Source organism: Bombina bombina, chromosome 4 (genome assembly GCF_027579735.1).
Source record: "Bombina bombina isolate aBomBom1 chromosome 4, aBomBom1.pri, whole genome shotgun sequence".
NCBI lineage: Eukaryota > Metazoa > Chordata > Amphibia > Anura > Bombinatoridae > Bombina > Bombina bombina.
In genome coordinates, this window is record NC_069502.1 from 1,070,020,276 (window position 1) to 1,070,045,095 (window position 24,820).

Sequence of the window (24,820 nt, forward strand, 5' to 3'; positions counted from 1 at the left end):
TGATGCCCCATCGTTTCTAGTCTGCCAGAAACGGAAGTTAAGAAGCAGAGGCCGTAAGAGCGCTGCTCCTTAACTGCTCCGACACTTTTAGGTGGCGGACTGAAATCATCCCAATCTGATACGACCGGATGATTGACGGCCCCTGCTAGCGGCCGATTCGTCGCCAGTGAGCAGGGGGAGGCATTGCACAAGCATTTCACTAGAAATGCTTGTGCAATAATAAATTGTCAGCATTTAGCGAGGTTGAGCGGACATGATTCACAACAGCAAACCATGTCCATTCGACCTTTGGTAAATCTACCTCTATTTATTTACTGTAAATATTTCACATTTGCTAATGCGAATATGCTATGTTGCCTGCGTGATGTTTTTTTTCTTCTTTGAACAGTTTTTTTCCCCTCCATTGACTTCTATGGGGAATGCGAAAATGGTGTTTGTGCGTTCTCGGGTCTTAAGTTTTTCCTCCATTGATTTCTATGGGGGATTACATGCACACGCACAAAAAATGAAGTTAGGTTTGTTGCGCTATTTGGCTTAATGCTAGCACAAAATAAATTTTTTGGGACTTGTATTATGAACACAACCCGACTAGGGTAAAAAGCTTAACTCTAGCTGAGTTTTCGCGGTCGCGGGAAAAACAAATACTGCGCCACTTGTAATCTAGCCCTAAGAGTTTACAACACAAAAATTTGCCCTCAATTCCTCATAATATTAGGGCAACCAAATCACTGATATAAAGTACTGTATAAAATGCTAAAATAAATCTTCTAGAAACCATATTCCTTCAGGCACAAAAATACAAATAATACAACAATTAACATAAAAATATCCTTTGTAATGTCTTCTATTTCTGCCTTTCCATATAAGACTTTCGATTGAACAGCTTAATCATTATTAATGCTTATGTAGTTCGTGTCCTTTCTTATAACTTTTGTTAATGGGTTTTCCACATCAGAAAATATTTAGCACAAAAAAAAATTGATGTTCTGTTTATGTGGCCAAAAAGATATTGCTGTAGAACTTTGCCAACAATTATCTTGCCATCATAAGAAATAGCTGCAGGCATGCCAGCATTAGATACCTTTCATTGTGGTAATTATGCAAAATAAATGTAAGAAAACTAGCACATTTTATCACTTTAGTTCTTATCGCTGCTCTAATTCCAGCTACTATTTATTGACAGATCTCACAAGCAGCTGACTTAAATCGTCTGAGTAAGAATGTAAAGTAACAATTATTTTTTCTTACAGGTATTAAAATGTTGTGTACAAGCATTATGGGATATCTTTTCTCCTATAATGTTAGTTACAGTGATCAATAATAAAATAATGGTTCCACACATCAATGTTTCATTATTTAACAGGGTGCTTCTTTAAAAGTAACATTGCTGTATCCTGGCTTTTAAAGGGACAGTCTACTGCAGAATTTGTATTGCTTAAAAAGATAAATAATCCCTCTATTATCAATTTCCCAGTTTTGCATAACCAACATGGTTATATTAATATACTTTTTACCTCTGTGAATACCTTGTATCTAAGCCTCTGCAGACTGCCCCCTTATTTCAATTCTTTTGACAGACTTACATTTTAGCCAATCAGTGCTGACTCCACGGGAGTGAGCACAATGTTATCTATATGGCACACACATGAACTAGTGCTGTCTAGCTGTGAAAAACTGTCAAAATGCACTGAGATAAGAGGTGGCCTTCAAGGGCTTAGAAATTAGCACATGAGCCTACCTAGGTTTAGATTTCAAAAAAGAATACCAAGAGAACAAATACAATTTCATGATAACAGTAAATTGGAAAGTTGTTTAACCACTTAACCAAATGGAGATGTATATATACGTCATGCGGTACTTTGCCTATATTACTGGCGTATATATACGCCCGAGCCTGTAGGAAGTCACAGCCGAGAGCTGAAGTTTCTGAGCTCCAGGAATCTGCCTGCATATGGAACTGGAGCACGATCGGTGCTCAGGTTCCATATGAAGGCAGATGCCTGATCGTTGTGTGTGTCACCATCTGTAACAATCATCTGCTGGTGCCAGCGGAAAGTGTGGGAGGGAAACCGGGAGGCGGGTGGTCAGTCCAGCTATGGAGGGGAAGGGAGCGAGAAGGATGGGCCCTACACTGCAGAAAATAAAATGCAGGATTGATGGGGAGCTACACTACAGAAATAAATGTGGAGTGGGCGGGTGGGGGGCCCTAGCTAAAGTTTGCGGGAGGTGGGGGGGACCACTGCATTACAGAAAAATGTTTTTATGTATAGGTACTGGCCGACAGATGCCAGTACTACAGATAGCTGCAACAAGTGGGAGGAGGTCGGTTAGAGAGCTATTTGGGGGGATCAGGAGGATCACTACATTACAGAAAAAAAGTAATCTATCTAAAAAAAAAAAAAATTTTACACAAAAAATAAACTAAAAACTGGCAAACTGTCTGCCAGTACTTAAGATGGTGGTGCCCAGTGAGGGAGAGAAGAGAGCTGTTTAGGAGGGATCAGGGGGTGTCAGGTGTGAGGGTAATCTCTACACTGCAGCTAAATCTAACCATAAAAGCTACCTGATTAACCCAATTCACTGCCGGGAATAATTGAAGAACGGTGCACAGCTGCAATAAGCGGCATTCTAAATACCAAAAACCAATGGCAAATCTATGTATGCATGCCATTGCTATTCCATGTATACCCATGCAATTGCTAGACTTCATATTGTTAAATGTATAATATTAAGAGCCTGTTTCCACATTTGTCATTTGTTTTTATCTGTAGTTCCTTTAAGCTACCCTTAGGGGTTAATTTGGTTTTTAACATAAATAAAAGCTTCAACTTGGAACCAGCAGTCCATGTGTAAGTGCCATTAGGAGGGGCACAAAACGCGTTAGACAGGAGACTTTTGGTAGTCCTGATCATGCTGATTTTTTCTTTTTTAATAGAATGAATAAAGACTTTTTGTTTTAAATATTTTTGCTCACTTGAGTGCTAGTTACCTTGTGTGTTTTTCCACAAGACCCCAACCTGTTTTTTGGACTTGATTTTTGCTCACATATTTTTTCCTGCTTTTTTTTCCCCTCTTATTTCTTTTTCCTACCTCTTTGGCTTGGTTTTATGTCAGACTGAGTTGCCAATGAGGTGGGAAGGGTTTTATACAGCTCTTGGGGTTTGGTAATCTCTGCCTCCTCCTAGTGGCAGGGAAGAGTAATCCCCAGGAGCAATGGATCATGGACTCTCACCACCATGAAATAATATTTGTCATCTATTTGTTTTCTTTAACTGATCTTAATACTAAAAAGTGATACATTTTGTATTAAAAACTTTTAAAAATATATTCCTGCCCACATTTAATAAATTACACATTTCATATGATGCCACAAAATATCACATAAGCTATATGGATCACCACTCCTGCACATACAATTCTTGTCTAGTCCCTAAATCATCAATAATCTTTAAAACATGATGAAATGACATAAAATATAACCAGTATCTTCAATCGGTACAGCCTTCAGCTATCACTTCCTCCATAAACTCTCAAAGAGCCCATATGACACATTCTTATAGCTGTCACATTTACACAGTATCTATTGTATATTTATATTAGCATTAGAAAGATGTATTTTTTGGTGCTCTTCATTAAAGGGACAGTCTAGTAAAAAAGAAAAACTTTTATAAATTCAGATAGGGCATGTAATTTTAAACAACTTTACAATTTATTTTGGTTTGTTCTCTTGATATTCTTAGTTGAAAGCTCATCCTATGTAGGCTCATATACTAATTTCTAAGCTATTGAAGCCCACCTCATATCTGAATGCATTTTGACAAGTTTTTCACAACTAGAGGGCATTAGTTCATGTGTGCCATATTGATAACGTTGTGCTCATGGCCGTGGAATTAACTAGGAGTCAGCACTAATTGGCTAAAATGCAAGTCTGTCAAAAGAACTGAAATAATGTCTACAGAGCCTTAGATACAAAGTAATCACAGAGGTAAAAAGTAAATTAATATAACCGTGTTGGTTGTGCAAAACTGAGGAATGGATAATAAAGAGATTATCTATCTTTTTAAACAATAAACATTCTGGTGTAGACTGTCCCTTTAAATATGATTCTTAGAGTAATAGTGTATAAGTCAGACATATCTTATAGAACTAGTCAATAATATTATGAGGGCTAAAACACATATATTTAATAGAATAAAACGTGTTAAGATAATTTACACAAATAAGCTGCTGTTAACCCAAAACAACACTGTACTCCTGAAATAGTGTTAACGTTAAGAGACCAAATAAAAAAGAATGGGCGGCGCTAACAAATATGATTTCCAAAGAATATATATTTATTTTATAAACAAATTGATATTTAAGATTTGAATGTATAAAATCAAGGTTAAACAATGTTGAACAAAATAAAATAAAGACACCGGTGTCAAGCTATATTAAAATCTGTTACGTATATTAAAATCTGAAACATATAAGTCAAGCTAAAATTAGATCTATGATATATATCGATAAATCAATTCATGTGAATAAGAACAGAGAAGAGAAGCATAAACATAATAAAAAAAATGGGTTGAAAAATGATCCTGTGTTTCAAGATGTATCTACAACCAGTTACAATATCACAATGTGATCCAAAAACCCATATATGATCCAAAAAACCTATAATAGGCTAGTAAATCTGATTCAATATTCCTACTAAGATCGATAAGGTGAATGTTTCAGTGATATTCGCAGGGGTATATAATCCTGTGTACCGAAATGTTTTATAGTTAGAAAAAGGAACGGTCTTACTGTATTCACAAAATAGACGGCTCAGGTTATAGCCGTCAGTTATGGTTTCAAAGAGAGGATGGTTGTAAATACAAGCCTCTATTTCTCCTATCCGTTTTTATTAGGGTGAAATGTATCCTCCGTAGTAGCACTGGTAAACTGGTGAAAAAGTGATTATTCCTAGTACAGTGGTGGTAAATCCTGATGGTTCCGGCCTAGTATGCCATTTTCTGACGGTAATCACGTTATGTAATCCACTGTATTTCTTCTTTAAGGTAGGTGTCTGTTTATCCTGTGTTTTTTTTTCTCTGTTATAAGGCAAAGTTGTTGGCAGGTAATTAGCAGTGTGTGAAAAGTGTGAGCTCTGTCACAGTACTCTGGTAATCCTCCGTATCTTCTTGATGAAAGAAAGGAATTGTCCTCCTCCTGTGTTTTCAGAGCAGGGTGCTGACTGTTCTGTGAAAAGGACAGGTGTTCTTAGGTGGTGAAAAACCTTTTCCTTGTAGTCTGATCGTTCTTCGTTTCTTGTGTAGTTTGATGTAGATGATAGTGATCCGTTATTTAGATCGTCTTCTCCTGTGTGCGAGTATATAACCTTTGAAGTAGATTCCTCCAGGAACTGGATAACAATGCTGACAAACAGGTACAAACACTGTCAGCATGGTCAGGTGATCTACGCGTTTCGACCTTTTTCAAGATACCTGACTTATAGCAAATAGTCTCTTTTAAAGGGACATATGTTAACCCTTTGATGTCCAATTATGAACAATCTGTTGCTTACTCTTTAGTATAAATATAAATATATGGATTACTGAATGTTTTTCATATTAATTTAAAGGGTAACAATGACTAGTGAAATGCTAACTTTTGAAAACTTAAAAATATATATAGTTTATATAGTTTACAGATAATAAGCGCATAGATAAAATACTGTGTAAAGATTTGGACCTCAGATATTAATATTTATGGTTTGGAAATCCAAATATCTGTTTTAAGGGGCAATAATATGTTTTATCTTTAGGTTAAAAAACCATTGTAAATCAAAACTATATATATATATATATATATATATATATATATATATATATATATATAGGTTAAGTGTGAAATGAAACTTAGCAATTGTATTTTGACTGCTGTTTTCATGACCTAGTCTTCTTTTTGTGTTGATCTATATTGAATGTTATCATTTATTAGACAAGAATGTCATATATATTAAATACATTATATGATACGGTTGAGATCTAGTTCAGAGTATAAACCGTAGGGATTTAAAGTTTTGAAAGAGTATATAAATTCTGCTTCTATTTTCAATATAATCTAGTCCATATTACCACCCCTATGATTTTTTTGGATCTTTTTAATACCCCAGTATCTTAATGCTGAAAGATCTTTGTAATGGTGTTCTTTAAAATGTCTGTAAAGGACTATATTGTCTATTCCATGTTCAATAATGTTTAAGTGTTCTCTGATTCTAGTTTTTAGATTTCTAATAGTTTGTCCTAAATACTGTAAGTTGCATTTACATTGAATGAGGTAAATAACATTTTCATCAGAGCATCTTATAATGTTTCTAATTTTAAAGGACTTGCTTGTATTTGTTGATATTATTTCTTTTCTTTTTGAGCTGTATTTACATGATTTAGAATCTATACACGGGAAAAAAAACTCCAAATTTATTTCCTTTTAGATCTTGTTCCTTTTTAGTGTGGTTTTCTTTGTGTTGGAATTCACTCGGTGCTAACATATTTTTTAAATGTTTAGCTTTTTTATATATAATTTTTGGTCTTTTGCTTATTCTTTGTCCCAGTATGTTAAAATATATATATAGATTTGATTTACAATGTTTTTTTAACCTAAAGATAAAACGTATTATTGCCCCTTAAAACAGATATGTGGAATTCCAAACCATATATAATAATATCTGAGGTCCAAATCTTTACACAATATTTTATCTATGCGCTTATTATCTATAAACTATATATATTTTTAAGTTTTCAAAAGTTAGCATTTCACTAGTCATTGTTATCCTTAAGATTAATATGCTAAAATGTAAATTGTGAATTCATATGTTTAAAACATTCAGTAATCCATATATTTATATTTATACTAAAGAGTAAGCAACAGATTTTTAAATATTGGACATTAAAGGGTTAACATATGGCCCTTTAAAAGAAACGATTTGCTATGAGTCAGGTATCTTGAAAAAGGTGCAAAGCTGAAACGCGTAGATCACCTGACCACCCTGACAGTGTTTGTACCTGTTTGTCAGCATTGTTATCCAGTTCCTGGAGGAATCCACTTCAAGGGTTATATACCTGCACACAGGAGAAGATGATCTAAATAATGGATCACTATCTTCTATATCAAACTACACAAGAAAACGAAGAACGATCAGACTACAAGGAAAAGGTTTTTCACCACCTAAGAACACCTGTCCTTTTCACGGAACAGTCAGCACCCTGCTCTGAAAACACAGGAGGAAGAAAATTCCTTTCTTTCATCAAGAAGATACGGAGGATTACCAGATTACTGTGACAGAGCTCACACTTTTCACACACTGCTAATAACCTGCCAACAACTTTGCCATATAATAGAGAAAAAAACACAGGATAAACAGACACCTACCTTAAAGAAGAAATACAGTGGATTACATAACGTGATTACCGTTAGAAAAGTGCATACAAGGCCGGAACCATCAGGATTTACCACCACTGTACTAGGAATAATCACTTTTTCACCAGTTTACCAGTGCTACTACGGAGGATACATTTCACCCTAATAAAAACGGATAGGAGAAATAGAGGCTTGTATTTACAACTGTCCTCTCTTTGAAACCATAACTGACGGCTATAACCTGAGCCATCTATTTTGTGAATACGGTAAGACCGTTCCTTATTCTAACTATAAAACATTTTCGGTACACAGGATTATATACCCCTGCGAATATCACTGAAACATTCACCTTATCGATCTTAGTAGGAATATTGAATCAGATTTACTAGCCTATTATATGTTTTTTTGGATCATATATAGGTTTTTGGATCACATTGTGATATTGTAACTGGTTGTAGATACATCTTGAAACACAGGATCATTTTCAACCCATTTTTTTATTATGTTTATGCTTCTCTTCTCTGTTCTTATTCACATGAATTGATTTATCGATATATATCATAGATCTAATTTTAGCTTGACTTATATGTTTCAGATTTTAATATACGTAACAGATTTTAATATAGCTTGACACCGGTGTCTTTATTTTATTTTGTTCAACATTGCTTAACCTTAATTTTATACATTCAAATCGTAAATAACAATTTGTGTATAAAATAAATATATATTCTTTGGAAATCATATTTGTTAGCGCTGCCCATTCTTTTTTATTTGGTCTCTAAAACACATATATACCATATATGTATCTCATAGTACAGATTTAATCAGGTGCACATTGCCCTGATTATTCAGAGTATAAAACAGTCCTCATATTACGATCACTCAATGCACTATCTGTTCAAGCATATTATTTTAGCCGTAGTCTTTTAAGTCACTGCATTTTTTATGAACTGATCATAAATTGCTGTAAAGCGCTTCTCTTATAAAAACAAGTTCTAACAAAGCCGCCAGTATCTCTAGCTCTTTGATAACATAACATGTAATACAGCTGTCTTTATAATGTAAACAATTCAAATTAAATATGGAAATCAATAATACCTGGATGTTGTAACATGTTTTCTGAGTGACATGTTTATGAGGCTGAATATCATTCTCAATTCCCATTGATTTCACTTCTGCTCCGGAGGCAGATGTAGCCGGCATTACATACTGCAGTGTAGCAAACGGGTTCCAGTTGTGTGGTATCTCCTGATCAGATCCTAGCTCCAGTTTACAGGACAAACTATGCGGCTGATCATGACCTTTAGAAAAAGAATTGCATTAATTTGTGCAGAAAAGGGCATCATACGTTCAGACTTAGATTATGTGGAGTACAAAAATATTATGGTAGTGTAAAAGTGATGACGCTGCTGCAGCCCGGGAGGTGTGTATGCTGTGGTCCAATCAAAACCAATGGTTTCCGATACACTGAGACGTGTCCTATTGGCGGGGTGCCAGCCAAGAGAAAGACGAGACGAGCCAGCCCCAAAATTGTAGAACAAATAGGAAAGGTAGCACTCCAACAATCCTTGTAAATAAAAATTGTAAAGGTTTATTGAACAACGTTAAAAACATGCACAATGCAAAAAATTACACAAAGAGGAGGAGGCAGAGTCCTGACATGTTTCGTGCTGTGCGGCACTTAATCAAAACATGTCAGGACTCTGCCTCCTACTCTTTGTGTAATTTTTTGCATTGTGCATGTTTTTAACGTTGTTCAATAAACCTTTACAATTTTTATTTACAAGGATTGTTGGAGTGCTACCTTTCCTATTTGTTCTACAAAAATATTATCACTAGGGTGTGTTAACATCACTTAATCACGATCAATAGCGCTTCTATGTTTGCACTCATATTATTCCAAAGTTATTTTTTTATCACTTGAATGATAGTCTAAGGCGCACAAACATCTGCATTTTGGATAGTGCGGGTGCACCAAGTCCCTCACATAATAGAATTCTATGGGGGTGAGCAGTGAAATCTGAGTCATGAAAGTTTAATTTTTACTTTACTGTTCCATTAATGATAATAGTTTACTTAAGTGGGCCCATTTATCAAGCTATGGATGGAGCTTGAGGGCCCGTGAAACACCAGTTATGAAGCAGCGGCCTAAAGACTCTGTGCAGGCAGACAGACATTGCCGCAATTCAACCCGATCGAGTACGATCGGTTTGATTGACACTCCCCTGCTGGCGGCCAATTGGCCACAAATCTGCAGGAGGCAGCGTTGCACCAGCAGCTCACAATACGCTCTCCGTATTCAGCAAGGTCTATCGGACCTGATCCGCACTGTCGGATCAGGTCCGACAGACCTTTGTTAAATAGGCACCAATGTCTTAAAAAGTACATATTTAGAATTGCGCTCCAGTGCAGCACTTAAAGGGACAGTATAGTCAAAATTAAACTTTCACGTTTCAGATAGGGCATGCAATTTCAAACAACTTTCCAATTTTTTTTATCATCAAATTTACTTTGTTCTATTGGTATTTTTTTGTTGAAAGCCAAACCTAGGTAGGCTCATATGCTAATTTCTAAGGGCTTGAAGTCCGGCCCTTATTTCAGTGCATTTTGACAGTTTTTCATGTGTGCCATATAGATAACGTGGAGTTATTTATAAGTCAGCACTGATTGGCTACTATTAACTGGGGTAAAAAGTATATTGATATACCTGTGTTGGTAATGCAAAACTGGGGAATGGGCAATAAAGGGATTATAAATCTTTTCAAACAATTAACATTCTAGAGTAGACTGTCCCTTTAACTTAAATACCTTTAATACATACGCAATGAAAGTGCATTCTCTGCGTTATGCATTAAAAGTAAAGGGCACTCTTAAAAAACTTTCCAGTGCTAAGATGCTCTGGTTAATATTTTAACCATCTACTTGAAATACCAGATTGACTGTTCTCCACTTGTATTTTAACCCTCTGTAGGATAAATTGTATTGCATTGTAATTATGTTATGTTTATTTGCTCAACATAAGAGGTTACTGTATGTGTATGTTGTTTACATTTGTGTATTCCATGGCACATAAACAAGAAATATATGGGGGGTTTTCCTGTACCAGAATCACCGTAAATAAGGTGCATTAAAGGGACATTAAACACTAAATACAATTTATAAGCATAGTATTAAGTAGTGATGCACCGAAATGGAAATTCTGGACCGAAACCAAATCCGAAAATCCGGGATGCACTTGGCCGAAAACCGAAACTGATACCGAAAATGTATTTTTTCAAATTAATTTTTTTAGTTTTTTTTTGCATAATTAGAGCCAATAAAAAAATCCCATACTTTTATTGAAAGTAACAAAGTAAAATTGGACAAAAATATCTTAAAACAATAATATGCTACACAATAATTTTACCAAGAAAAAAACAGGCAAACAATGCCATTTTCGGCCAAAATGTTTCTGCGACCAAAATTTTGGTGCATCCCTACTTAAAACAATTATAAATATCAATATACTGTATTATTCTTTATTTAGTTTTATGTAACAGAATCATATTTTACATTTTTTTTTTTTTTTTACTAATTATCCAAATAAAGTATAGTCCTAGAAAACTCATTATATGCAGAACAGTAAGTCAAGTAATAAACTTAAACAGCAGCTCTAGGCTAGCATCAAATTTGAAACATGCTACACAATAATTTTACCGAAAATAACAGGCTAAAAAAACGAAAAACGAAATAGCCAAAAATGCCATTTTCGGCCGAAACTTTCTGCGGCCGAAATTTCGGTGCATCCCTAGTATTAAGGTTATTCCCTGCCTCCCTCTAGTCATGTGTTGCTATTAACAGTCATATTAACACTGTCTGATATACATTTTTATTAAAAAATATTGCACAAAAAGTAAAAAGGGCTCAAAGTTATGAGATGCAAAGTGAAAAAAAAAACAGGCAGAAAGTGCTTTTACATAGGGATCCATATGAACATATTTATTCATATTTGTATGTCTATAAATATATATGTATATGATTGAATACATATATTTTTATGTATTTATATGTGTATATATTTCACAACATATATACTCACATAAACACATACATATATATGTATACATTTATTTACATATATATTAATGTGTTGTTGTGATTGGGGTTGCTTGAGCTGTGGCTCCATTAAAGTCTATGGGGAATTGTGATTTTACAATTGCAATTGCAAGTTGCGTCCTTATGATCGGGTTGATTGACACCCCCTACTAGCGGCCGATTGGCCACAAATCTGCAGGGGGCGACATTGCACCAGCAGTTCACAAGAACTGCTGGTGCAATGATAAATTCCGTCAGCATATGCTGTCGGCATTTATCGATGTGCGCCGGACATGATACGCTACTTCAGATCATGTCCGCTCGCACATTGATAAATATGCCCCTTAATGTTTAGTGTCCCTTTACTGTAAATATAATTTGTCACTGCATTGTTAGTTTTGATGTTTTTCTTTTATACTTGAATGAAAATAAATTGTTTGAAGAAAATCTGACACATATGCAAGTAAACTCCAACTGGTTTGATTCCCCCCCCCCCCCCCATATTTTACAGTGAATTGTTAAAATCAACTTTCTATCCATCACAGATAATTTAACACACTTTCCATCTAAAAGGATAAAAATACTGATTCCTGCTTTTCAGAAAGAATAATTTAAACCAGTGGCATTATTTCATATTATGAATGACTACAGACTATTAGTGAGCAGGAAGAAACATTAAATAGTTGCAATTAAAGGGTTATATTACAGTGTTGCACAGTGATAGTTTTTATTGTATACAGAGAATATGTACATCTGCTTTTTGCAATTGCATTCAGTTTACATTACTGGCGATTAATACATGCCTCTGCTGTAGTATTTAAATGATGATGAGGGGGCATATATACATATGATCTGTGCACATTAAAAAAGATATCACTAAAACTGATGATTATTACTAGAAGCATTTTTTGGTATAGGGACATTTACCTCAAAATTTTTATTTCATGATTCAGATAGCGAATACAATAGTAAATTTTAAACAATTTTAAACAACTTTTCAATATACTTCTATTATCTAATTTGCTTAATTCTCTTGGTATAATTTGTTGAACAAACAGCAATGCACATGGGTGAGGCAATAACATGAGGCATATGTGCAGCCACTAATCAGCAGATCCTGAATCTTCCTAGGCATGCTTTTCAACAAAGGATAACAAGAGAACAAAACAATTTCAATATAATTTTACCCTGCAATGCTATGTGTTTAACCCCTGCAAATATATATATATAATTTCCACAAAAAGTTAAAATAAGTCAAACATTATATATGTATATATATATATATATATATATATATATATATATATATATATATAAAACACAAATTCCACAAAGCCAAGAATCAAAGTTGTACAGTGTCTTTTTAAGAAAACAAAAATAAAAAGGTTTATACTTAAAATCATATCTGCATATATGAAGTTAGATATATATATGCACAAAAAGAAAACAATATGTCAGAAGGTACTGTTTATCAATCAAATGCTCATGATATTTTAAAATATGATGCCTGATCAGAATATATATTTTCATTATCTGCCATGCCTGTCATTCCTCTTGAAGCAGTGATGTGCATGATTGACACAATAAAAGAAAATGATATGCAATAATAAAAACTTTGTCAAAATATTTATAGAATCATTTCTTCTTAAATATTTTGCACTTTGAATGGCTTACAGGCTGAAATTTTATTTAAAGGGACAATCCAAAAATGACATGCTCGAATTTGTTCCAACTAGTTTACTATGGTCTAGATTGCAAGTGGTGCGCTTATTTGTTCTCGCTCTTAAATGCTAACTGCGCTCAAGGTAAAACATTAACTCTCTCAGGTTAGGTCTGGTATAGCAAGTTGAAAGTAAAAAGTTAGTGTGATAAGTATAGATAATATATATATATATATATATATATATATATATATATATATATATATATATATATATATATATATACACATATAAATATGTATACTTTCTATCAAATACTTTATGTTGTTAGACCCCAATCTATCTTTTGGCCTCCACATAGAAAAACTTGCATCTAAACTCTATCCAAAACTAGGTGCCCTGTACAGAAACAAATCCTGCCTCAGCCCTACAGTAAAGGAAAAGATTTTACAGCAAATGCTGATGCCAATCATGGATTATGGGGATGTAGTATATGCAACTGCTCCGCAAACTCACCTTAATAAACTTAATGAGGCCTATTTACTAAAGGTGTTGTGGACCAGATCCGCAAGACCTCGCTGAATGCGGAGAGCAATATGCTCTCCGTATTCAGCATTGCATCAGCAGCGTGCAACGCCGCCCCCTGCAGACTCGCAGCCAATGGGCCGCCAGCAGGGGGTGTCAATCAACCCCTTTGTACTCGATCGGGTTGAAGTCCAGCGATTCCTGTCCGCCTTCTCAGAGCAGGCGGACAGGGTTATGGAGCAGCGGTCTTTGTGACCGCTGCTCCATAACTGCTGTTTCTGGCGAGTCTGAAGACTCGCCAGAAACACGGGCCCGCAAGCTCCTTACGGAGCTTGATAAATGGGCCCCAATACATTGTATAACTCTTTCTGCCGCTTTGTGCTACAATGTAACTACAGGACCCACCATTGTGACAAAATAAAAGAACTAAACTGGCTGTCGCTAGAATCCAGACGCACCCTCCATCTTTCCACCCTTGTGTTTAAGAGCTTTTCTGGGAAGCTCCTACCCTACCTGAGCAGAATGCTCTCCCCGGCTATTCCCACCTCCTATAACCTCCGATCTAGTACCAGCACATTATTTAGTTTGCCTCAATACAAAAAGAAAACAGCTTGATCCTCCTTTTCCTACAGAGCACCACAATTATGGAACGACCTTCCGCACACTTTAAAACCTTCCCCAAGCCTAATATCCATTAAGAGATCACTCTCTACATATCTCAAAACAGAATGCACCTACCATGGTTGATTATATATTTCCTACCTGTTCTATGTTACATTTTGCATATATTGTGTATTATTATTGTTTTTGTATTTTATTGTACCCTATTGTATCAATGCAATGCTTTGTGGACCCAGGACATACTTGAAAACGAGAGGAATCCCAATGTATCCTTCCTCGTAAAATATTTTATAAATAATAATATGTAAGTGAAGAATAGTAATTTAATATTTCTATTAAAAAAAAACATTAAAATTGATTACATTTATTTTTGCATATTTCAATTTGACTAGGAAGGTCTACAGTACATATGTTTATATATTTGTATATACTGTATGTGTGCACATACATATTTACACATATAAACACACATGTATACATACAAACACACAAATATTTAGACATATATATATACTGTATATATATATATATATATATATCCCTTTTAAAACATTTTTTTTAATATAAATATATTTTTTTTTCATATAAAAAAAGTGTATCTGAGTGTAATTCTTTATTTTAATATGTTTTAGATGTGTTTTGTGAAACTTTTTTTGAACCTTACACTTACTTTACTTCAGGTCTAAGGTTGATTAATTCTTCTAGCGCTATTTGGGATTTCACGCAAGCGCAACCCATAACTTTAAACTTTGTAATATCAGCGCTATTTAGCACAGTTGCGATATCCATTGAAAGTAATGGGTGAGCTAGAATGATGTCGGCTGCTCTAAAACTTCTCTGGTAAATCTGTTTAATCATGAACTTGTCATATCAAGCTGCGTCCACTTGTAATCTGGGTCATTAAAGGGGAGAAAAAAAAAGATAGTACACTGTCCCTTTAACATACAATAATCTAGATTCAATATGGCTATTTTTTTTACAATACAATAATATATATATTTAGAGGGTGTAAAATCAATTATACATTTTTCTTTTTAAAAGTAAAATACAATTATTGTTTAATCCATTTGAGCAGGGGCATTATAAAAATACAGAACGTATTTATGAGGTGTGATGTATACGCTTTATAATGTAAAAAGGTTCCATATACACATTTGGGGGTAGATTTACTATGCTGCAAATATATATACAGTATATATATATAAACTATTCTATTCCCTGTGCTGTTTCACATTCAGTGCCTGTTTTCCACAGACCCTCTTTTTGACCGGGATCTTTTACTGCATCCCTTAATTAGCTAGAGGTGCCACGCTGCAAACCACGCTATAATTATCCCTTTTAAATAGGGATTATCCTTTTACAAAAACGCTTAAGTATTTAAGCAACTCACTGTTCGTAGTTCCGTTTGTGCTCGGTCCTGGGGTACTGCCCTCTTTATTCGCTCCATGCCAGGTGGGCCATCTTTGTGTTAACCCCCTCCTCAAGTCTCCAAACTCACTCGAACTCCGTGTGAGCGTATGTGATGCCTGCGTGTGCTGTCTGCATTTGTGGACACACCTCCACTTTTATTGGTCGGTTGTGGTTGTCGGCTCCATATACATCTAACCGGGTCTCCCTCGCTGGCTTCAAATGTAGAATTCACACAAAAGTAGATAAGGAGTACACCGGTGTCTTGCTTCCTTAAAAGTCTCTTTATTGAATCATTTTAAAACATTCTTGTTCATTTAAAAAATATATACAGCTTGTATTCACTCACTTCGTCTCTGGGTTGGCTGTCACAAAAGCTGGCATGTTTCGGCTACTTCTGCCGTAATCATAGCTTAATTTGTGACATACAAACCAATGTTTAAAAAGGGGAGATATTCACCCTATTGGTTAAAACATTCTGACTTTCTGCCAATCATCAATATCTAACAAATTAAAGGGCTAGTTTTGAATCATTTACAAATAGCTGTGTGTTATTTATGTATCACATTTACTTGGAATTACAATAATTTGTTTCTCACTCCATACTTTACACAAAGTCAATCTTTTACCTCTCATAAGTTAGATGCCCTGTTCCTTTCTGTTACCATTTGTGTATTTATTTATAATCTCATATATTTGTTTATAACCTTATTGCTTTTAACGTTTTCTTCTTATTAATTCTAATTATAATTCTGGCTAAGGTAAACTTTTAAGCCAGCTTCAAATTTGTGATTCCAAACACTTTTCCTGAATATACTATTGAGTGCTTCATGGTTTTCTTTACCATAATTAAGCCCCATGCCGGCAATAATTTACAGTGTATGCGTGATAATAATCAATTAGCAATACAGTATCCTACTGTTGTTTTTTTTATTAATTCCAATAATTTATCAAGTCATATGCACTGTTCAGGCCTGTCGTTTTTTTGTCTTTAATCTTAGATTCCAATATACTTCCTGCCTGGCTAGTATTTGATACCTGTCCCCTCCTCCGTTTCGGTGGGGGAATATGTTCTACTATAGTCCACCTCAGACTATTAGGACTTCTGTTGGGCTGGTAATTAAAATGGATGATCAAGGGTGTAGCCAATACACCTGATTTAATATTGCCTACATACTCACGAATTCGTGACCTGACCTCCAGTGAGATCATATCTACATATTGTAGGTTAAAAAGGGAGCAAGTTAACAAATAAATTACATAGGTATGGCTACAGTTGTAACATTTTTTATGTAGAAACATTTCCCTAGTTGCATCACTTCTAAAACCATTGCCTTGTTGTACATGTGCACAGGCTATACAGTTAGTGTTATGGCATTTAAACACCCCTTTTGTTGTCAACCAAGACCTGGTTTATGCATTCTAAGCAGGTGATTAAATACAGGCCTAACTGGGTTAGTTACTTGTAAATATTCAAAGGTGTTGTCATCAAACATACCTATGTCTCTTCCTTCATCTAACAGATGCCTTAGCTCTCTAAGACCCCACATTAAGATTTGATAAAGAGCTAAGACATCTGTTTGAAGAAGGAAATGCATAAACCAGGTCCAAATATACAGGGTTGCCCAATAATAAGTGGGGTAGGTTCATTAAATGAAAGACCCTCCCAATGGCTAGATGACATCCTTAAACCATTTGTTGATGGATTATTAAGCCATCTAAAGGATACAAAACATCTTTTAGGGTTACTAACAGGACAGAAATGGACCAGCGACATGATGTGGCTTACAACTGATGTGAAATCTTTGTACTCCTCCATACTTTATAAGGAAGGCTTTAGAGCAGTAGAGTATTTCCTTGCCAGATCAGGTCAATTTAATGAAGAACAATGTGAGTTTATACTTAGAGTGACCAAATTTCTGCTCATTCACAATTATTTTTGTTTTGAGGGTGAGTTCTTTCTCCAGAGATGTGGGACTGCGATGGGGGCTAAATTTGTCCTATCATACGCCAACCTCTATATGGGGTGGTGGGAGCATTCTCACATCTATGAAGAGAGTAACACGTTCAAGAACAGAATAACCTTTTAGAAGAGGTTCATTGATGATTTGATACTGATCTGGAGGGGAAATGAAAATGAGGTGACAAATTTTATTGAGGAGTTAAACAGCAATGTAATAGGTTTGAGCTTTACACATGAACTGGATAGATCAAGTATTAATTATTTGGACATTAAATGAAGTACTAGATGAAAACAGAGGCCACATAGAAACACAAGTTTACCAGAAAAAAACAGCTAAAAACACAATCCTCCATGCTAAAAGACCCTTATAGAGTGTTTAAGGCAATTACAAAGAAATTGTTCAGATAAAACAATTTTTAAAAGACAAGCAAATGAGTTCACAGAAAGCTTCTAAGCATTTATCTGTATTATCAGCAGATGATGATTTAGTGGAAACAGCTAGGAAGGGTTGTAGGTTTGCATTCAAAAGAGGTTTAACCATAGGGAACAGAGTAGCTCCCACTAATTTAAAGAGCATTGATCAAAGCACTCAAAGTTCTTGGTTGACAACAAAAGGGGTGTTTAAATGCCATAACACTAACTGTATAGCCTGTGCACATGTACAACAAGGCAATGCAATGGTTTTAGAAGTGAGGCAACTAGGGAAATGTTTCTACATAAAAAATGTTACAACTAGCCATACCTGTGTAATTTATTTGTTAACTTGCTCCCTTTGTAACCTACAATATGTAGGTATGACCTCAATGGAGGTCAGGTCACAAATTTGTGAGCATGTAGGCAATATTAAATCAGGTGTATTGACTATACCCTTGATCATACATTTTAATTACCAGCACAACAGAAGTCCTAATAGTCTGAGGTGGACTATAGTAGAACATATTCCCCCACCGAAACGGAGGAGGGGACAGGGATCAAGTAATAGCCAGGTAGGAAGTATATTGGAGTCTAAGATTAAAGACTAAAAAACTGACAGGCCTGAACAGTGAATATGACTTGATAAATTATTGGAATTAATAACAACAGTAACAAAACAACAGTAGGATACTGTATTGCTAATCGATTATTATCAAATTATTGCCGGCATGGGGCTTAATTATGGTAAAGAAAACCATGAAGCACTCAATAGTATTTTCAGGAAAAGTGTTTGGAATCACAAATTTGAAGCTGGCTTAAAAGTTTACCTTAGCCAGAATTATAATTAGAATTAATAAGTAGAAAACGTTAAAAGCAATGAGGTTATAAACAAATATATGAGATTATAAATAAATACACAAATGGCAACAGAAAGGAACAGGGCATCTAATTTATGAGAGGTTAAAGATTGACTTTGTGTAAAGTATAGGATTCAGAGCTAGCCCTTTAATTTGTTAGATATTGGTGATTGGTAGAAAGTCAGAATGTTTTAACCAATAGGGTGAATATCTCCCCTTTTAAAACATTAGTCTGTAGGTCACAAGTTAAGCTATGATTACGGCAGAAGTAGCCGAAACATGCCAGCTTTTGTGACAGCCAACCCAGAGATGAAGTAAATACAAGCTGTATATATTTTTTTAAAAGAACAAGAATGTTTCAAAATGATTCAATATGGAGCTTGATGCCCCGTGGCTCGCCAGAAACAGCAGTTATGAAGCAGCAGTCACAAAGACCGCTGCTCCATAACCTGTCCACCTGCTCTGAGCAGGCGGACAGACATCGCCGGAAATTAACCTGATCGAGTACGATTGGGTTGATTGACACCCCCTCTGCTGGCGGCCGATTGGCCATGAGTCTGCAGGGGGCGGCGTTGCACCAGCAGCTCTTGTGAGCTGCTGGTGCAATGCTGAATACGGCGAGCGTATTGCTCGCCGTATTCAGCTAGGTCTGGCGGACCTGATCCGCAGTGTCGGATCAGGTCCGCCAGACCTTGATAAATATGCCCCTTTATAACTTTGTGCAATATTTTTTCTTTTTAAAATATTTTTTATTAAATGGTGTTATTATCAATGTAAGTGTACTTTTTGTAATGTATTTTTTATGTTTTCTGAGACTTTTTGTTTCGCACAGTTAACCAGAGCTCTGAGGTCACACTAACCCGACACGCCCGTTAACTTTAATAGAGCTAAAATGAATGAATGAAAAGCCTTACGCTCATAAACAGCCACGATAAACCCCTTTTGTATATAGATTTTCATAAACGCAATTGGTACGGTGCAATATAGATTTTTATAAACACTATTGGTATAGTGCAATACAGTCTTTCGGAAATGCGATTTGTACAGTGCAATACAGATTTTCATAAACCCTATTGGTACAGTGCAATACTGTTTTTCATAAACGCGATTGGTACAGTGCAATACAGTCTTTCATAAACACGATTGGTACAGTGCAAAAGAAGCGGCTGATTCACTTAAATGTTAGAAATAACACATTTTTCCAAAACGCATTGACCAGAAAAATCAGCTGCCATGTTTTTATGTGGTATATTAATATCCTGAATTGTTAATCTGGATTCTAAACCATTTTTACAGAATAATGTATATATATTACACCTCATATACACATGTACTATATACTTATAATGCCCCAGCCTAAATGTATGACTAATTCATTTACAAGTTTTACTTTTCTTTTGGAAGCGAAAAGTTTTATTTGACAAATGCAAATTTCCGTTGTCCTTTCACACTGTACAATGATCGATCGACCCAAACACTTATATTGTAAAAGGATATTCCTGCTGACTGGCCTTGTTTTAGTGATTTTCCTTTGTATTAGGTGTAACTGGTAGGTTTCTGGTAACTTCACAATGGGAATCAGTTTACTTTCAGCTCTGGTAAATTGCGCTCCAATGACACTAACGCTTGATTGGGAAGACTTTACTTTTTAACTTGTAATACAAGCGCACAGATGCTTACAATATACTCGTGGTAGCACTTTTATACAAACAGAATTTCTGCTAGATATTGTGTGCAAAAAAAAACGCACCACTTTTAACCTAGGCCATAGTAATTAGTAATGGATCAGTAATACAAAATGGCAGGCTTTTACAAATAAGGGCACATTATAACACAAATCATATTGTTTAATATTATTGATTCTCTGTAGACTCTTGCAATATGGGATCTAATCCAATTTATTAGGAAAGCTATTCAAAGTTTTTTAACATGACTTTCAAATTCTATGCTATGCTCTGAGCAGAGACAGGCTTATTTGTGGGTACAGCTGAGGGGAAGCAATCAGAGGCAGTAGGAAAGAGCTCCCAACATATGACAATCCCGCAATATCCGGGACAGTTTCGATTAACTGTTTTGACAAAAATATAGGCATCCTCAAAAACAAATTTAAAAAGTGCTTTCAACGTCTGTTACAATACAGTTAGGTTAGATGGATGGATGGATAGATAGATGGTAGATAGATAGATGGGTAGATGGATAGATGTGTAGATAGATGGATAGATGATGGATAAATAGATGGGTAGATGGATAGATAGATGGATAAATAGATGGGTAGATTGATGGATAGATGGATGGCTAGATAGATAGATAGATAGATAGATAGATGGATGGATGGATAGATACAATTTTTTGAAATGTCATGCTCTTTCTGAATAATTAATATTTAGTTTTGTCATTCATATCCCTTAAAATATGTTTTCTTCTTTCTCACAATTATTATACTTATTAAATACATTTTTTACTTGCTGATATGTAATTATTAATTGATGTACAGATGTAACCCATGCTATTTTCCATTCTGATTAAAGTTGATGTGCATATTTCATTTGCAGGTAGCACATTTCTTGAAAGCTTGAATTGTTTGTTAATTTATTTCAATGCAAAATAAATAGACTTAAGATTTATTGTGATTTCACAGCATGGTCTCCATATTTTGCGAAACACAGAGTAATGCCTTTTTTTCAATTGGTTTTGATATGTTTCAGGTGATTTAGAAATGATTCTACCTAATATAAACAGACCCATCATGTAGGATAAATGTTGAACCTGATTTGTCAGAAATGGAAAATATCTTTACAATGGCATATTTTGTTGGTTTTCCTTTTCTTTTTAGTTGCGTATTTCTTTTAAAGGGACTTTAAACTCAACATTAAAGGGAAAATAAAGTAAAAAATAAACTTTAAGGAACATAAAACCCCCCAAAATTATTTCATGATTCAGATATATAGCATATGAATAAAAAAAACTTTCCAAGTTACATCTATTATCAAATGTTCTTTATTCTCCTGGTATTATTTGTTGAAGCAGCAGCAATGCACTTCTAAGAACTAGCTGAACACATCAGGTGAGCCAATGATAACAGACATATAAGTGAAGCCACCAATCAGTTGATAGTTCCCAATAGTACATTACTGCTCGTGAGTTTATTTAGGTATGCTTTTCTACAAAGGATAGCAAGAGAACAAAGAAAATTAGATAATAGACGTAAATTGAAAACTCTTTTATAAGTACATGCTCTATTTGAATCATTATTATGTCCCTCTAAAGGGACAGTATTTAGTGGTCTATCACTAGTAGACAATTCAGCAGTATAATGCTCTGTTCATACATCATTAAAATTCCTGAGAGTGATTATATTGTTTTAGGCATATGTATCATATCTATGTCCAGAATCTGGAGGTTGAGGAGTTTCTAAATGTGTCTACAAATATGATCATAATAAGAACTAGTTATTTTAGTAGGTTTATAGAGTAAATATATTTACTAGAATTTTTATCAGGAAGTCGGTCAATCTTCCATACGACAGCCTTGTACGCATGCTCATACTTTGCGGTTCCAATAGTTACTTGTATTACAGGTTCTGACTCTATTTCATAAGTAGACCCAAGACATGCCCTTCTATTCATTTTTGTTTTCAAAGATCTCTGCCTCTGAAAACTCACAGTCCAAAGTGCTTTCATCCATTGTGAAGGAACTGGGAAATGTATTGCAATATTTTCACAGTATTTTACTGAATTTAAGGGAGACGCTATGACACTTGGAGACATATTTAGGAAAGCTTGTAACTCCACATATGCTCCCTGGACTACTGCAGCAGTTTTCATGGAAAACGGAAGCTCTTCAGCGCTAAAATTTGTTTTAAAGCGCATGAGTTCAAACCTACAGCCATCGATTGGCTTGAATTTAATTATCCTTGACTTTTCAAATTCTTGTTTATTGACACATTTATGGAAATGATAGTCAAGAATGTCAATCAAGTTGTTTTTGCTTTCTTTATCAAAGTAGTTCTTAGAAATTTTTTGAAGATCAGCATCATTTAATGTCAAAAATAATTCAGTATCACTGTTAGTAAAACAAAGGCAATACAATTGAGATATCACAGAACTCTCTTTAAGTTTGGTATCTTTGGTGACCTTTCCCCAACAATTGTCTATGATTTCCAGTATCATTTCAGACTCTTCATAAGCTTTCTTTGGTTTTGATACAGGTGATAGCATCAATAATTCCTCTTCTACTGTTGTAATAAAGTCAATAAGATCACAATAATCCATTGTTCCCAGTTTCAACATCTGTTCAATTTCAGCTTCATGGACAACTTCAAGCTTTGGGTGGTATTTCCTTTTTTCTGTATATGAAACCTGCTCAATTTTAACTGTGTGTATTTTATCTGAAACACTTAGGTTTTCTAGTTTTGACTCAGACACTCTGCAAAACTGATTAAGATGTACTTCTCTGAATGGTTTATCAAGACCCTTCTCATAATACATTTGTAGAATTCCACCATTTATAACTTTTAAGTAAATAGGTCCCCACTGCCTTGAAGACATCATGTTCTTTTTCTCAGGAATCCTTAACATGAAAGGCCATCCATCTTTTCTCTGACTTCTAAAAAGACTTTGTGGAATAAATGATGAACTGTTTTTTTCTGTACAGAGAGGCAGATGTTTCAAATTGTCAGGTGGGTCAATCTTTAAATTTTGAAGTCTTTCACACACGTAATTGAAAGAACACTGATTTAGACTTTTCTGGCTATTAAAAGTTTCCTTTTCTATTGTGTCAGGTTCTGTTTTTGCAGGTATTCTATCTTTTTCATCTCTTTCTGCTTTGATATTTGCATTTGTAGAAATAATGGCTGGGAAATCATTATTCCAAAATGGACTTGAAAATGCACAATCCTTTTGCAAATAGTTACAGTGAATACTTCCTGAGTGGCATCCTACTTCATTACTACTTTTGTGCTTTGGAGGACTTGCTTCATCAAAATGTGAGGTTGTTGGAGTGTTTGAAGATGAATTTACTGATAACGAAGATGACAAAGATGACAAAGTAAAAGGCACATTTCCTGAAGCTTCAGCAGGAGGTTGCACATTACACAATCCTAATTTTGGAGTACATGGTGTTATTGGGCATTCTTTAATAGGTGTGCAAAGAGGTGAGTTGCTTGGAGGTCCAGGACTCATAAAAAAGTCAGTCATTGGAGATGGAAGAGGTGTTGTGGAATTTGATGAAGAGGATCTTGCTAACTTTTCACTGGAAAAATTCAGTCTAAGCCCACCTGATTTGGGACTGTAAATATTCTCATTGGATAAAATCAAAGCTTTCTGTGGAGAATGGAATGGGGTTTCATCCTCAAATGTTACCCAATTTCCTGGATTTGTTGAACACATTTCCTTTAATGTGAATTTCAAGGTCAAGATTAAATTGCCTAAGGAAAAAAAAAGGATATCAATTTTAATTAACCAGCACACAGTAATAGGAAACACAATCATACTCTTTATATAACAGTAAGAAACAGTCTAACACCATAACTTCTATGACCCTGTTTATCCACATCTAGTTGCTTAATTAGAAGATCATCAGAGGTGCACTGTATATAATTAAACATCTTCATTATCGTCTTTGAAGCTGGAGATTTTTTAATCTCATAAAACTCAAACTAAAATAAAAGTCAGCAACTTGCTGACATACACAAAAAGTGCTTGAAAGATTCAAAAGCAGTATAGTTTTGAAATAGAACAAAAGTCCATCAAAGAAAAATATAACGAAATTAAACAGCTAATTCATAATCTTATTTTCTTCTTTTATAGCTATCTTTTTATGCTACTGATAATGTCTAGCTTTTTTATTGTTAGGCGACCATCTTTATTCAACAAAATTAATTTTAAAAAGTTGCAGTTATTTGGTGGTTCTAACAA

At 34.8% G+C, this 24,820-nt stretch overlaps 1 protein-coding gene across 1 annotated transcript in view; it reads right to left on the bottom strand.

Annotated features, from left to right (window-relative positions):
- LOC128657799 (stonin-1-like) overlaps positions 1-24,324 on the bottom strand; it is a 60,901-nt gene extending 36,577 nt beyond the window's left edge. The window contains exons 1-2 of the mRNA XM_053712215.1: positions 22,390-24,324; positions 8,482-8,684 (exon numbers count right to left, since the gene is read on the bottom strand). Coding sequence (XP_053568190.1) covers positions 8,482-8,684; positions 22,390-24,292 — 2,106 coding nt within the window. The 5' untranslated portion in view covers positions 24,293-24,324. The remainder of the gene's footprint in view (positions 1-8,481; positions 8,685-22,389) is intronic.
- Between the last annotated feature and the right edge of the window lie 496 nt (positions 24,325-24,820).